Source organism: Ictalurus punctatus, chromosome 5 (genome assembly GCF_001660625.3).
Source record: "Ictalurus punctatus breed USDA103 chromosome 5, Coco_2.0, whole genome shotgun sequence".
Classification (NCBI taxonomy): Eukaryota; Metazoa; Chordata; class Actinopteri; order Siluriformes; family Ictaluridae; genus Ictalurus; species Ictalurus punctatus.
In genome coordinates, this window is record NC_030420.2 from 33,514,756 (window position 1) to 33,529,797 (window position 15,042).

The following is a 15,042-nucleotide window of genomic DNA, read 5'->3' on the forward strand; positions in this document are numbered from 1 at the left end:
CTGATTATGCAAATTAGAAACACCTGCAAACCTACATACCCCGCCCCCCAATCCCTGGAAAACCCATGTCGCAGGTCCTGTATTTGCATAACGGAATGTGATTGGCTCTTATATTTTATGACGCAACAATGAAAAACGTAGTCATTTGAGCAGATTATTTGTCAAAATAAATCTTTCTTTCAAAAATAACAAAACAACTAAGAATAAAGATCAGAGTGACGGATATCAGATGCTTTGTTTCTGTCCCGCGCGGTTCTAACTTTTCAGACTGGTACGGTCATAGAGCTTTGCTTCGCGCAGGCCGATACTCACCCGTTGCTATCTTTATGGGTAATGACGCGTATCTATTTTAAAAAGAGAGAGAGCGTGAGGATAGACATGTCAGCTGTTCGGCTTTAGTGTAGCTTTAGTGAAGAAGAAAAAAAAAAAAACCCCGAGAGGAAACACTTTCTGCCGTGTGGTAGCTCGGGGAACGAGGGAGTGCGCGCGGGGCGACACGGGAGACTCCGGACAAACCTTTTTTGTTTTTGTTGATCTTTAGGGATTTGTGCAAAACCTTCGGCTAATAATGCAGTGGGTGAGTAATAACATGACGGTCAGTTTATATGCAACGTCTTGCTGTAATATTCTGCAGAAGTCTGAGCGTGAACACTACCGGTAGAACATTACTTGCAGAAATGTGTCTCTGGATTTTCTTTGCACCAATTTTATTTATAATTGTGTGTGTGTGTGTGTGGGGGGGGGGGGTTCAGGTTATGTTAATAAACATTGCCAGTAATTCATTAAAGTGAAATGACACTGACGTCACGGTATCATGATGTTTAATGATGTGTGTGAATACCTTGTGCTGTTCAATCGTATGTTTATTTATTTATTACTTGTGAATAATCCAGAATTTTATTTTTTTTTAGACATACGCTGTTGTTGTTGTTGTTATTCAGTGAGCTAGCTTGGTATCATGTTTCAGTTTATACAGCATCGCGTTTCTCGTTTGTCATCATCACTAACCCTAACTCGAACCCTAACCCAGGCGAGGGTATGGAAGTCTTCGGAGGAGACTTAATCGGAGACGTTACTCTTTTTTTTTTTTTGTTAACTGAAATATTCACCGATAAAGTTACGAATTGAATTACACAGAGCTGTATGCACAGCGAATGAGCGCTTGGTCAGCTTATCCTTCAAGCCATGAGACCAGTTTAGTATCGTGGCTTAATTACCTAGCACATTACAAGTTACTTTTGATGTACGGTATAAAAATGTTTTTTTTTTTTTTTTTAAATAATGCAAAATAATGGGACGTACTGGATCAGGTGCTGTTTTACGCACTGCTGGATAAGAAGCGTGGAAGCCATTTTGTATTTAACGTGTAATCCAGATCTGAATACCAAGAACGTTTCCCCAAAATGTATTTCATCGCTAAATCAGTAGGAGTAGACAGATTATTATGCAGCCGTTGTAGTGATCTCTCGTTGAGTGCACGCACCGGGGCTTAGATCAGGGGTGTCCGGTCTTATCCGGAAAGTTCCGGTGCGGGTTTTCATTCCAACCGAGCAGGAGCCACACCTGATTCCACCTGTTTAATCACTGGATCTTGGTTTTCAGTAGACTCAGGTGTGGCTCCTGCTTGGTCGGAATGAAAACCTGCACCCACACCAGTTCTTTCCAGATAAGATTGGACACCCCTGGCTTAGATGAAACTAGAGTTGTTCAAGTGGAGTGAAACGGGACCAGGAACCCAGAAACAATAACGGGTCATGAGAGTAGATTGCAGTAGAGTGAAGAATCAGCAGGATCGCAAAACGCTACGATCATATCCAGGATTTTCAATTAGTGCATGAATTTAATCGCCATTTTATGTGCATATATTCTATGTGAATCATTTTTTCACCAGGAGAGGAAATGGTGACCCAGGTGGAAACTGACGCAAGCGTTTGTGAGTGAATAGACGGCTTTACCATGACTTGTAAGGACGCATATTTGTTTAGGGTTAAACCATTGTTTTGTTTTGTTTTTATTGATAAATGCTTGCTCATCCGTTGTTTGCTGTGTAGTGAATAAGATCCAGGTGATCAAAGGTCTTGAAGATGTGACGCTGTGTGAAAAGGAAGCCTGGACGTTCGAGGTGGTTCTGAGTCACGCTTATGTCCGAAGCGTGTGGACGAGGAACGGGCTGCCGTTCAAATCGAAGCCCACGTGTCGTATCGCAACGCGGGGGAAGAGACACACTCTCACGCTGACATGCGTCTCGCTGTTAGACGTGGGCCTGATCGGCTTTCAGGCAGACGGAGCGGAGACCTTCGCTAATCTCACGGTAACAGGTAACAACGTGAAGTGAGCTCGTCTCCTGAAAAAAACCAAACGTATCAAACATAACCGAACAGGACGGAGTACACGTGGGACGTTTATCTGTAAGTCGATGTTTATTCGACGTTTAAAGAAGGTGTATAATGCATGGGAATGTGCTGTACGTATATAAGCTCAGGTCAATAATTTGCATGGTGACGTGGGATGTTTTATATAAAATGAGTGCTGTAAAATACAATCTTTGACTTGCGTCATGACGATATTTAAAGCGGAGTGAATATCCATTGCTTTAGTATCGAGCTATGAAATTACTTTGTAGCAGGTAAACACTGTTATAGTTCGAACAGATTACAACAAAGTCGTACATTATGCTATAAACTTCTGCTACTGGATGAAAAAAAGATACGCTACTATATGAGATTGTTAGTCTGGGCTTGTTTGTTGTTGTTGTTTTTTTTACATGCTGTAGTATAAATATAATCATAGAATAATGAGAAAAGTTTGATCAGATTGATGGAGTCGCATGAGAATAATAGGGATAGCAGCAATAATGCTTTTTCCCCCACGTAAATGGCAAAAAAAAAAAAAGTGCATGCGAACTGTATTAATGCTAATGAAACCGTTATAAAACTCGTTTTGAGACACACATTTTTATTTCCACTTTCATTTCCCGCTGTTCTTTTCATCCAGCCAGAGACATACAGATCCTAAAACATCTTCAGGATGTCTGCGTGACGGAAAGGGAGAGCGTGACGTTCGTGTGCGAAGTGAACCTGGAGGACGTGGATGGAAAATGGTTCAAGAACAGCAGCAGGATTAAAGCTAGGGACGACGTTAGAATTAGACAAGAAGGTGAGTGTCGGCGCCTGAATAGTTGTTAACTTGGGGTTTACAGCACTTACGAATTCTGATTGGTCAGATGGTGGAGTTTTCTGTAAGGAGACGTTTGTTTAACATTTACGGAAGGAGTCTCCAGCGTCAGCTCTTTGTAACACCTAGCGGGAACGCCGTAACGGACGAGGTCTGCGCTTTGCGGTTTCTCGCTAGCATGACCTGTTCTTGTGAACTTGTCTCCAAACACAAATGTAGGTAAAACTCACTCACTGATCTTCAAAGCCATCAAGCCAGAAGATGCTGGTGAAATCACCTTCGTGGCAGAGAGAGCGTCATCGACAGCAATGCTAAGAGTGAAAGGTAAAAACATCAATGATGCGATATTTTAAAAACGCTTAGCGTTGGGATGTGTGACGCACCAAAGTTTAAAACCGAGCGATGTGTTTCAGAGCTTCCGGTTCAGATTGTGAAACCGCTCCGGGTGAAGATTGCCTTGTACAGACACCGCGCCCTGCTGGAGTGCCAGGTCTCCCGCGCGAACGCTGAGGTTACATGGTACAAACGGGACAGAGAAATCGCACCTGATGAGAAGTACCAGGTTATTAGTGAAGGTCTTTACAGGCAGCTGAGCATTGAAGAAGTGGGCTCGTCGGACGAGGACACCTTCGTCTGTGATGCCGGTGATGATAAGACTTCTTGCCGACTGTTTGTAGAGGGTGAGACACTTACAATCGGATCACTTACAATCTCAGAACGTAGGCATCTTAAAAAAATGTACATCCTTGGGTCGTCGTGACAATATGGTGTCGATGTACCAGTGTATCACTGAGTCAGGAGTATACCTGGACGAATATGAGCCAGTCCATCGCAGGGTACTCATTCACACCTAGGGATAATTTATTATAGTCGGTCTACTTCCTGCCATGTTTCTGGGAGGTGGGAAGGAACTGGAGAACCAGGGGGAGAGTGGAGAACATGCGAAACTCCACACAAACAGTACCCCAACCTCGGGATCAAACCAGAGAACCTGGAGACGTGAGGCGAGTCACGGACTGTAGTTCGACTTAAATCAGAAGAGTCATGGTCATGGCTTGGATTTTCAGTTTTAGCATGTTTTATATTACATGTAATAGAGGTGTATCAGTATGTCATTGTTCTTCCTGGTGTGTAAATTCTGGCTCAGAGCTCAGCTACCTCTCATGTTTGATGTTTTTGTTTTCTATGTTTTCGACCAAATTTAGCGGGTACTGATTCTCAGATTATGTACTATTACTACGTACCAACTAGTATCCTAATTATTTGTACTAATCCAGCCTGGTGATTACAGTAGCTCCACCCTTTCCTCTAACTGCCATTCAAGACTGGATAAACTTTTACAGATTCTAAGTTATGCCTGTCCTTCCAGAGCAGGCTATCAGCATTGTCCGTGGACTGAGCTCAGTCGAAGTAATGGAGCCTAAGGAGGCGTGTTTCAGAGTGGAGACAAGCATTGATGCAGAACGAGCCCCTAAGTGGACTTTGAATGGGGAGCTGCTAAGTTCCGGCCCCGAGGTGAGGATCGAGAGGAAAGGAACATCACACCGACTCACTTTCACCAACACCAACAGCAGCATGTGTGGCATCGTCCAGTTCAGCTCAGGGAAGAGCAGGTCGACCGCCCAGCTTACTGTTACAGGTAAAGAAAGCAAAGGGGTGATCCAGAGATCTGTTTGCTGCTACGAATTAATACGTACCTCTCGATTTAACCAAACAGAGCGCCCCTTGGTGGTCACCCAGCCCATTTCAGATGTGGAGGTTAAAGAGAACTGCTTGGTGACTCTCAGGTGTGAGTTTTGTCCTTCACCAAGAGTGGTGCGCTGGTTCAAAGGTAGAGCTCCTTTGCTGCCCTCAAGCAAGTACAACATGAGGCAGGAGAAGAACCACATTGAGATGACCATCAGGAATGTGAAGGCTGCAGATGCAGGGGAATATCGGTGCCTGGCTGGTGGAGCTGAGAGCAAGGGTCGAGTCAATGTAGAAGGTATGGGTCTAAATGTTTCCAAAGCCTCTGTGTTGCCTGAAAGTTTTAATCAAGTTGTACGGTGTGAAGAAAATACTGTTATGCTAGGGCTCCAGAGTGGTGTAACCGAAAACTGTTCACCCTATCGATACACTGCCCTGTGACACAGCATGAACATCACTTTGAGAAGATATGGCGGCTGGGATCACAACTTTCAGATGAATGTGTTGGTAGCTGTGTCCCCGGTTCGTAGCTGTCATATGACAGCTGATGGATGGGAAAGTGACCAAATTGGGGGAAAAACTGGGGGTAGGGGAATGCTCTTATAGTAAGAAACAACTAAGTTTTTTTTTTCAGTGAAACAGCTGAAGATCACACGGCATCTGGAACACGTAGAGGTCGAAGAAGAAGGAACAGCTGTGTTTTCCTGCGAGCTAAACCATGAAGCACCAAGTGTCCAGTGGCTTCTCAATGACAGGGTAATTCATGCCAGTCACACAAACAAGATCCAGAATTCAGGCAAAGTGTACACTTTGGTCCTGAAAAGGCTTACCCAGCAGGAGAGCAGGGTGACCTTCAAGACTGTCGGCATCAGTGAGTCCACCATACTTAGGGTCAAAGGTAAGGATTGTGTTTTTATTTATACTCCGATGAGAAATCTAAGAAGAAATTTATTTGGTATGTCTCCGTTGCTCAGAAAGGCCAGCAGTGTTTCTTAGATCTTTGGAAGATGTTGTGGCTGAGGAACGTGACAAAGCTTGCTTACACTGTGAGGTCTCCAAGCAAGAAGTAACCCCTGTTTGGAGGAAAGACGGTACGGTCCTAAATGGCAGTGAGAAACATGAAATTCTTCAATTGGGAAAGTTGTTATCTCTGATCATTCACAAGCTCAGAAAAGACGATGCTGGGGAATATTCTTGTGACGTAGGGACTAGCCAAACAAAAGCCAAGGTTGTCGTTCGTGGTAAGTCCAATCTGAACTCTGAAATCTAATCAACCGACTAACAGACATGGCATTTCTAGTAATTCAAATTGACTTCCTTTTTTCTTTTGTAGACCTGTACATCACCATTGTCAAGCGCTTACGGACAATTTCGGTTCTTGAGGGGGAATATTGCAGTTTCGAATGTACTCTGTCACATGACATCATTGATGAACCCTCATGGACACTGAATGGCCAGCCGATCGTCAGCAATGGTCGAATCCAAGTTGCTAACCAGGGGCGCAAGTACACCATGAACATCCAAGAGGTTATGATTACTGATGCTGGAGATGTGGTCTTCACAATCAAGGATCTCAGTTGCAGGACCATGCTGTTTGTCAAAGGTATACCATACTGTACATCTTGATTTTGAAGAAGGTACACTGTTTTGGTTAACTGTAAAATTGAGCACATATTCCGTGTCGTCTGTTCTCAGAGAAGCCTGTACGGGTATTTAAGGACATGCTAAACATTAAGGCAGTACCTGGAGAAGATCCAGAGCTTAGCTGTGAGATTACCAAACCTGAAGCGACCATCAAGTGGTTGAAAAATGGCCGGTTGATCAAGTCTAGTTCTAAGTATAAAATGGTCCAAAAAGGCTATTTGGTTACACTAGTAGTCCAAAATGCGACTGTAAAGGACTCCGGAGAGTACTGCTGCGAGGCTGACGGAATCGCCACTAGGGCAAGGTTAGAGGTCAGAGGTAAGTGCATTATTTATTGGTTGATGTAATTATAAAATGGGCTCGTTGCTGCGAGTGCAGCAATGTCATATTGTGCAACTTGTAGCTAAGTGAAGTTATGATGAAATATACGGAGGAATCCTTTGACATCAAGAGATTTTAGATACCTTTCAGGGCAACTGTTATTCCGGTTGCCAAGTCCGAATCAGAACAAAATGTACTACTTTGGGTTCGTTTGCGTTTTGGTTCGTTTTCTCACTGTACATACGTAGGTAATCTAACCAGACAGCAAAATGCATTCTCCAAGCATCGGCCAAGTTTGATTCGCTTCCTGCAGTTGCCTACTGAGCTTTTATAATATACTTTATGTCCAAAACTCTCCCTTTCTCCCTGGTAGACTTACAGCACACATTTGCTAAGGAGCTAAGAGATGTAACTGCAGAGGAAAAGAATATGGTAGTCCTGGAGTGTGAGACCAAACGACCTGCCGCCAAGGTGACCTGGTTAAAAGGCATGGTGGTGCTAAAGTCAGGTCAGAAGTACCTGATGGTGAAGAAAGGTGTTGTCCTCTCACTCACCATATTCAGCCTTGAGAAGGGTGACAGCGATTTGTACACATGTGATGTTGGGTCGATGCAGAGCAGGGCGTTACTCACGGTACAAGGTAAGGCTTTTCTGCATTCGCTCATATGAGGAATTCTTATAAACACTATATAACCCTCTTTATATCCTTGCTGATCTCTGCTTCAGGTCAGAAAGTGCTTATTTTAGATGAACTGGAGGATGTTAAATGTCTGGAAGGGGACACTGCCGTATTCAAGTGTCGTATCTGTCCAAGTGTCTTCACCGAGGTTAAATGGTATCTTGACGAGACTCTGCTGTATACTAATGATTTAAACGAGATCCAAATGACCAGTGGTGGCTACCACACGCTTACCATCAAACAGCTTGCACGCAAAGACACAGGAACAATATCTTTCGAAGCTGGGGACAAGAGATCTTACGCTTCGCTGCTAGTAAGAGGTAAGAGGTAACGATTCCGTGGCCGGCCGTGCGATCTAATTCGTGTTCGCATATTTTTCCATATCAGACTACATGATAGATGCTCTCCTGATTGTCCTATGATGGAATATGATATTCCGAGATTTTGTCCAGACGTTTGCGCGATAGAAATCTCGACCGAAATGAACGAAATTTTTGTCTGCGAGACATTATCGTGAGGAAATCGGACACTGTAAAACAGCATTTAGACAGAATACACTGAAAGTGGTGTTGAGGTTGATATACTGAATTTAGCCTTTTTTTTCAGAAAGACGTCCAACAATTATCAAACCGTTAGAGGACGCTGAAGCTATAGAGGGAGGAAGTTTAAATCTGTTATGCAAGACCTCAAAACCATGCCATATCCTGTGGTATAAGGATGGCTGCTTAATGTGGAATTCCTCCAGTTATTTCATGACTCGCAATGGAAATGAGGCCAGGTTGACCATCCGCGAGGTCAAGGACACTGATGCAGGAGTGTATGAGTGTAACGCGGGATCCGTCAGCACCAAGGCGACAGTGACTGTTAAAGGTGAAGCTTCACGCAACATTAAAACTTTCCGTTTTTCTGCATCCGGAAAAGTCCTTCATAACAGTGTAATAGTGAGAGCGTCAATTCTGTAATGCATATTTTGAGGTTAGATACTTCAAGAGACTCTAGAGATCTTATTAAACCAGCTGTTTAAAGTTGGTACCCCTGAATTTGAAATTGAGCTTTTCATACCTGTCCCTTTGTATTTACCAAATTAACATGCCTTTGGTCTAAAACCTTAAAAGAGTCCAGCTAATGTTTACCCTGAATCTGTTCTCTGTTTCATCATTATTAGCTGTGCCTGCTGAGTTTACAAGGCAGCTGTATAGTCAAGAAGCTGACGAGGGAAGTAGTGTGACGCTGTTCTGCGAATTCTCCGTACCTGGCGTTCAGTACTTGTGGCGTAAAGGAGCCGAGACGCTCAGGTCAGGACAGAAATACCTAATGAAGCAAAGGAAAAACTATCTTTCTCTCACAATCCACAACGTGAAACTTGAGGACTCAGGGACTTACACGTGCATTTGCAGAAACCAGCGGACCATGGCCACTGTTACAGTCCGTGGTAAGATATGACAAACAGAAAAAAATATTCTCACTTAAGTATTTTTGCTTTAGAGCAAGACAGTAGGGTAACATCTGCCATTTTTGTCGGCAGATATTCCCATCACATTCATCAAAGAACTTAAAAATCAAGAAGCAGAGGAGGGCATGGCCGTGACATTACGCTGTGAGCTCTCCAAAGCCGGAGTACCAGTGGAGTGGATGAGGAACGAGGAAGTGCTCAGCCCTGGGATGAAGTATCAGATGCGACAAATAGTATCCATACATGAGCTGGTCATTAGGAATCCAGTGCCAGAGGACAGCGGAACCTACAGCTGTGTGTGTACTGACCAACGGACCAATGCCACGATTAAGATAAAAGGTTGGCAGTGTTTTTGGACACTTGGTAAATAAAAGCGCATTATTAGTAGCATTGGTGTTATAAATACCGGAAGATTGCCTGAAACTTTTGTTCCCCTAGCCCAACCCATTACCTTCAAACAGAAGCTTAAATCTCAAGTTGTTGAAGAAGGAAACAGTGTCACCTTGCACTGTGAGGTATCAAATGATGGACTTCCTGTAGAATGGAGAAAGGGCCAAGAGTTGCTCAAGTCTGGAGAAAAGTACCGGATGCGACAACGCAGTTGTGCATTAGAGCTAACGATTTTCAGTTTGATATGCGAGGACAGTGACGTATACAGCTGCTCATGTGGCGATGTCCAGACATCAGCTAGGGTTACTGTTAGCAGTAAGTGTCATAAAATTCCACCAGTTGTTCTACTTGATTTGTGGTTCGTCAGGGGTATGTCTGGAGTTAACGCTTTTGTTATTGTGGTGAATTGTTTTCTGTAGTGCAACCGATCCGTTTCACAGAGAAGCTAACAAACGTGGTCGCTGAGGAGGGCAAGACAGTGACCTTGCGCTGTGAACTGTCGAAAGCTGGTGTTCCAGTGGAATGGTGGAAAGGAGAAGAGCTTCTCCGACCTGGACAAAAGTATCAGATGAGAGAAAGAGATGCAACACATGAGCTTATTATCTGCGACACTGTGCCTGAAGACAGTGGAGTCTACAGATGCGTATGTGGAACCCAGAAGACCAAAGCCATGATAAAGATTGTTGGTAAGAGAGTCAGTTATTACTCAGTTGTATTATGTTTCATTTTTCAAAGTATGACAGTTCTACCAATTACCTTAATTACATGGCTTGCTTTTGGGTTTTTGGAGGTGTGGCTGCTACTTTCAAGCAAAACCTGAAGAACCAGGAAGCTTTAGAAGGAGGCAATGTTGTACTAAGATGCGAGCTCTCTAAAGCAGGAGCACCTGTGCAATGGTGGAAAGGTGAAGAGCGTTTGATGCCAGGTGGGAGGTACCGGATGAGACAAGACGGCAAGATTGCTGAGATGGCGATCACAAATGTTCTTCCTAGCGATGCTGGAATGTACAGTTGTGATACAGGAAAGAACAAAAGCTCTGCAGAGGTTAAAATCACAGGTACTCATGAAAGGTTTGCTCAAATCAGTTGAATACGCATTCTGTAATCTACAGTGTTGGATTGAAAAGTCTGTTTCTGGTGCCTCAGCTCTTCCGATTACTTTCAAACGGGAGCTCCAGGATCAGGTTTGTAAAGAAGGGGACGTGGCTGTGTTCATCTGTGAACTGTCCAAACCTGGGGCTCCAGTAGAGTGGAGAAAAGGAAGAGTTATTTTGAAACCAGGAGAGAAGTACAAGATGAGGCTGGAGGGAAGGTTAACCAAATTGGAAATAAACCACCTGGAAGTGCGTGATTCTGGAAACTATAACTGTAAAACCAAAGACGCACAATCGACCGCTGAACTTACTGTGCAAGGTAAGACATATAAGGCACAAAACAGATTGCACAATAGATTCCTAGTACCTGTGTTACACATAATTCTATCCAGAACATGGACGGTTGCATGCCATATACTAACTAGCAACAGAAGAACTTCTGTTGAAGATTCCATGATCCACTGTAAGATTTGATGCACCAGAACATCACATTTGAACTTCTCTCTATAAGGTCATGTTTAACCCCCTTTCAGAGATTCATCCTATTCCTATAGTCAGAAATTTGCCTTTAGCAGATACTTCCATTGTTACTTGGAAGAAGACGCTCAACCCCATCGCTTGCACTGGTCTGGTTAAAGTGACTAAATTAAAATTCAAAATGTCGGAATCAGCACTTTATTTACTAATGTCTTCTTGGACTCCTTGTCATGCTTATGCTGGAACATGTTGAAACCCAACAATTTCCCTGGCTTTTTGTAGCACTTCCTGCAACCTTCAAAAATGTTCTGAAGAACCAGGAAGTTCAAGAGGGAAACAGCGTCAGTTTGCAGTGTGAACTTTCCAAAGCTGGAGTACATGTGGAGTGGTGGAAGGGAGATGAAATGCTAAGCACTGGGGAGAGGTATCAGTTGAGAAAAAAAGACGCAACAGCAGAACTTTTAATAAGAAGAACACAGCCAGACGATAGTGGAGTGTATCGCTGTGTTTGTGGAGAGCAGAGTGCCGAGGCACACATCAAAGTCAATGGTAGGAAAGACTGATTATCATCAGCTGATAGTCAATCATCTTGAAGCCTCATACGGGGCACCATTTAATGCAAAAAAGCAGATTTCCTGTAGGTGTAAACTATTGTTTTGTGTAGCTCTACCAATCACCTTCAAGCAAGAACTGAAGAACCAAGAAGCTGAAGAAGGGAACAATGTCACATTGCGTTGCGAACTCTCAAAGTCCGGCGCTCAGGTAGAGTGGTGGAGAGGAGAAGAACTGCTCAAGCCTGGGGAGAAATACCAGATGAGACATATGGCCACAAAAATGGAGCTTGTCATCAGAAAAGTAGTACCTCAAGATAGTGGTGTCTACACTTGTGTAGGACCGGATCAGAAATCCAATGCTATAGTTACAATAAAAGGTATGAAACCACTTACATCAGGATACCTCATAACACAGACATGTTGACTGGGATTCTTCTGATGTCACATGTATAATTTGTATAATGTTCTCAGCTTTACCAGTGGTCTTCAGACAAAACCTGAGAAACCAAGAAACAGCGGAAGGCCAGAGCATCACTTTACGTTGTGAACTTTCTAAACCGGGAGCATTGGTGAAATGGTGGAAGGGTCAGGAGGAGCTGACCTGCAGTGAAAAATACCACATGAAGACTGAGGGAAAGAGTGTCGAGATGGTTATTAGGAACGTTTTATGTGAGGACGCTGGTGTATACATTTGCACAATAGGAGACCAAAAGACTACCTCAGAAATCAAAGTTCGGGGTAGGTTTTGCTACACTCACGGCAGGTTAATTTAAAAAATGTATCACGTTATTCTTTCGTTCATATTGTTCCACATGGATATGTCACATTTCTATGGGTTTGTAGCTCTACCAGTCACATTCAAACGAGAGCTCCAAAACGGAGTTGCCAAAGAAGGGGGAACTGCCGTGTTCAGTTGTGAGCTCTCAAAACCTGGCGCACCGGTGGACTGGAGGAAAGGAAGAGTTATTCTGAAAGCAGGAGATAAATATGAGATTAAGCAAGATGGAAAAATCACCATGCTTATCATACACAACATTGAGGAAAGTGATGCTGGGTACTATTCATGCAAAACCAAGGATTCTGAGTCGACCGCTGAGCTTACGGTTCACGGTAAGGCGTGCAGGTTTCCCAGTGGTGTGCACCATTCAGCTAGCACGGATAGCTTTTGACGGCTCCTGCTTTGCTTGCTGTGGCAAAGTACTTTCCTTCGTATAGTATATAAATCTGCTTCTTGTGCTCTCAGGCTTTGCATGGCTTTCAGTTAGAATGTAGGCAAGCTAAGCCTCTCAGTCATTTTTCATCCCTTTGGCTACTATTTCCAGTTCCACCCATTATCTTTAAAGTGAAGTTAAAAAACCAAGACGTCGAAGAGGAGAGCAATGTACTCCTGCACTGTGAACTCTCCAAAGCTGGTGTTCCTGTTCAGTGGAAAAAAGGGGAGGAACTGCTCAAGTCTGGACTGAAATACCAAATTACACACCGAGATACTACAGTGGCTCTAATGATCAAGAAAGCGATGCCTGAAGACAGTGGAGTGTATAGCTGCACATGTGGGGATCAGATTACTAAAGCCAGCATCAAAGTGTCTGGTAGGACGAGGTCTTCACAAGCTTTTATTGTCACTTGAGTAAATGTCTTGCCTCCTCATAATCAACTATTTTGGTTGTTTAGCCACTCCGGTCACATTCAGACAACATCTAATGAGCCAGGAGGCTCCAGAAGGAGGGATCATAGTCCTGCACTGTGAGCTTTCTAAACCCGGGGTACCTGTGCAGTGGTGGAAAGATGAAGAGGAACTTAGTAACGGATCTAAGTACAAGATGAAGCAGGATGGGTTAGTTGCTGAGTTACACATCCGGAATGTGCTTCCTATGGACGTCGGGGAGTATAGCTGTGTTATCGGAGACCAAAAGACAACGGCTGAAGTTAACGTCAGGGGTAGGTCCAGTGCAGGCTGTTTCATCTCCTAAACAAGAAGGTGTTGATTTTAATAAATGCAGGAAAATGTATTGCAATCGTTTTCTCGTTCGTTATACATCCATTACTCATTATACATGCCCATATACACCTGCTTCATCGTGTAATGAACGGAATATCATTGTACAGAACATTTCGTTGTTCAAAATTTCATGCTGTTCTGCTCAAACACATTCCCATTCTCACGTTGCACCCATTTTTAAATGAAGAGAATACGTCTGACGACCATGTTGGACCACTGAGACGTTTTGTTTTTTATCTAAACCTGAATCTGTAAAGATTTTGCTTCATATACCACTTCAAATAAAATAAAAAAACATCACTTTCTAAGATCTTAGAAAGAAGTGAGACCCTGCATTCAAACCTTGTTTTCATGACTCCTCTTTAAACGCAGCTGCAGCTTCTGTGTTCTTTGAGAAAGAACTACAGGACCAGGAGGCGAAGGAGGGGAACTCTGTGGTGTTCAGTTGTTTGCTGTCAAGTCCTAATGCACCAGTGGCTTGGAAAAAAGACTCACAGCAGATCACACAAGGTGGCCGATTTACTCTACACCAAAAGGGCTCAACACAGGAGCTTGAGATCAGGAAAGTAAGGTCTGAGGATGCTGGTGTGTACACATGTAGCACAAGGGGCAAGACGACATCAGCACACCTTAGAGTGATCGGTAAATGGCAAAAGTCTTTTTAGGAAATGCGTAAAATATTTGACGACGCTTCCATCGTCGTGTTAAAGGGTTTATTTATTTATTTTTTATCTCTTAGAGCGTGTGAGAATTGTGAGAGAGCTACGAGACCTGACTGTAACTGCAGGAGAAAACGCTCATTTTGTGTGCGAGCTTTCACATAGCGATGTCACAGATGGAGTGTGGTGGCTTGACTCCACTGTTCTGCAGGAAAATGAAATGAATCAGATGAGGTGTTGCGGTCGTGAGCATCACCTGACACTTACCATGACAACACCCGAGGAGTCGGGTATCGTGGCGTTTGTGGTAGGAGAAGAGTGGACTTCAGCTCGTCTACGAGTAAATAGTAAACCCAAAGGTGAGAATGGAAGTGAGGGTCCTTCCGCCGCCTATTTACCCTTAGGACACTTTCACACCGATTAGTCGAGTTCTCACGTCCGAATTAGAACAAAATGAATACTTTTGGTTTATTTGCTTTTTGGTTTGATTTGGTTTCACACTGGACATTTAACATTTTAATCGAATAATGAAAATGTTAATCAAATTAATGAAACCAGAAAACCAAAAATGGCTAAAAACTCCCTCATAATGTTTGATTCCTCTTCCATCTTTGATACTCTTGAAGTCGAGTCACTTCAGGTTTGAATCACTTTCGCACTACAAATGAACCATGCTAGAGTATGCTTTGAAACAGATGGAAACAACCTGCTGGAAGTGATATTAGTGAGGCCAGCAGGGGGCACTCACCCTGTGGTCTGTGTGGGGCCTAATGCCCCAGTATAGTGACAGGGACACTATACTGTAAAAACAGCACCATCTTTCAGATGAGACGTTAAACCGAGGTCCTGACTCTCTGTGGTCGTTAAAAATCCCAGGACACTTCTCGTAAAGAGTAGGGATATAACTGGTGAA

General features: G+C 43.5%; 1 protein-coding gene across 1 annotated transcript in view; it reads left to right on the forward strand.

The window, feature by feature from the left end:
• obscna (obscurin, cytoskeletal calmodulin and titin-interacting RhoGEF a) overlaps positions 1-15,042 on the forward strand; it is a 51,299-nt gene continuing 36,257 nt past the window's right edge. Inside the window, exons 1-29 of the mRNA XM_053680579.1 lie at positions 1-577; positions 1,892-1,963; positions 2,052-2,318; positions 2,995-3,156; positions 3,394-3,498; positions 3,588-3,854; positions 4,544-4,813; positions 4,892-5,158; positions 5,495-5,758; positions 5,835-6,101; positions 6,194-6,463; positions 6,556-6,822; positions 7,199-7,465; positions 7,552-7,824; positions 8,111-8,374; positions 8,670-8,936; positions 9,030-9,296; positions 9,396-9,662; positions 9,767-10,033; positions 10,138-10,404; positions 10,493-10,759; positions 11,200-11,466; positions 11,582-11,848; positions 11,943-12,209; positions 12,315-12,581; positions 12,794-13,060; positions 13,143-13,409; positions 13,843-14,112; positions 14,210-14,488. Coding sequence (XP_053536554.1) covers positions 1,957-1,963; positions 2,052-2,318; positions 2,995-3,156; positions 3,394-3,498; positions 3,588-3,854; positions 4,544-4,813; positions 4,892-5,158; positions 5,495-5,758; positions 5,835-6,101; positions 6,194-6,463; positions 6,556-6,822; positions 7,199-7,465; positions 7,552-7,824; positions 8,111-8,374; positions 8,670-8,936; positions 9,030-9,296; positions 9,396-9,662; positions 9,767-10,033; positions 10,138-10,404; positions 10,493-10,759; positions 11,200-11,466; positions 11,582-11,848; positions 11,943-12,209; positions 12,315-12,581; positions 12,794-13,060; positions 13,143-13,409; positions 13,843-14,112; positions 14,210-14,488 — 6,970 coding nt within the window. The 5' untranslated portion in view covers positions 1-577; positions 1,892-1,956. The remainder of the gene's footprint in view (positions 578-1,891; positions 1,964-2,051; positions 2,319-2,994; positions 3,157-3,393; positions 3,499-3,587; positions 3,855-4,543; positions 4,814-4,891; positions 5,159-5,494; positions 5,759-5,834; positions 6,102-6,193; positions 6,464-6,555; positions 6,823-7,198; positions 7,466-7,551; positions 7,825-8,110; positions 8,375-8,669; positions 8,937-9,029; positions 9,297-9,395; positions 9,663-9,766; positions 10,034-10,137; positions 10,405-10,492; positions 10,760-11,199; positions 11,467-11,581; positions 11,849-11,942; positions 12,210-12,314; positions 12,582-12,793; positions 13,061-13,142; positions 13,410-13,842; positions 14,113-14,209; positions 14,489-15,042) is intronic.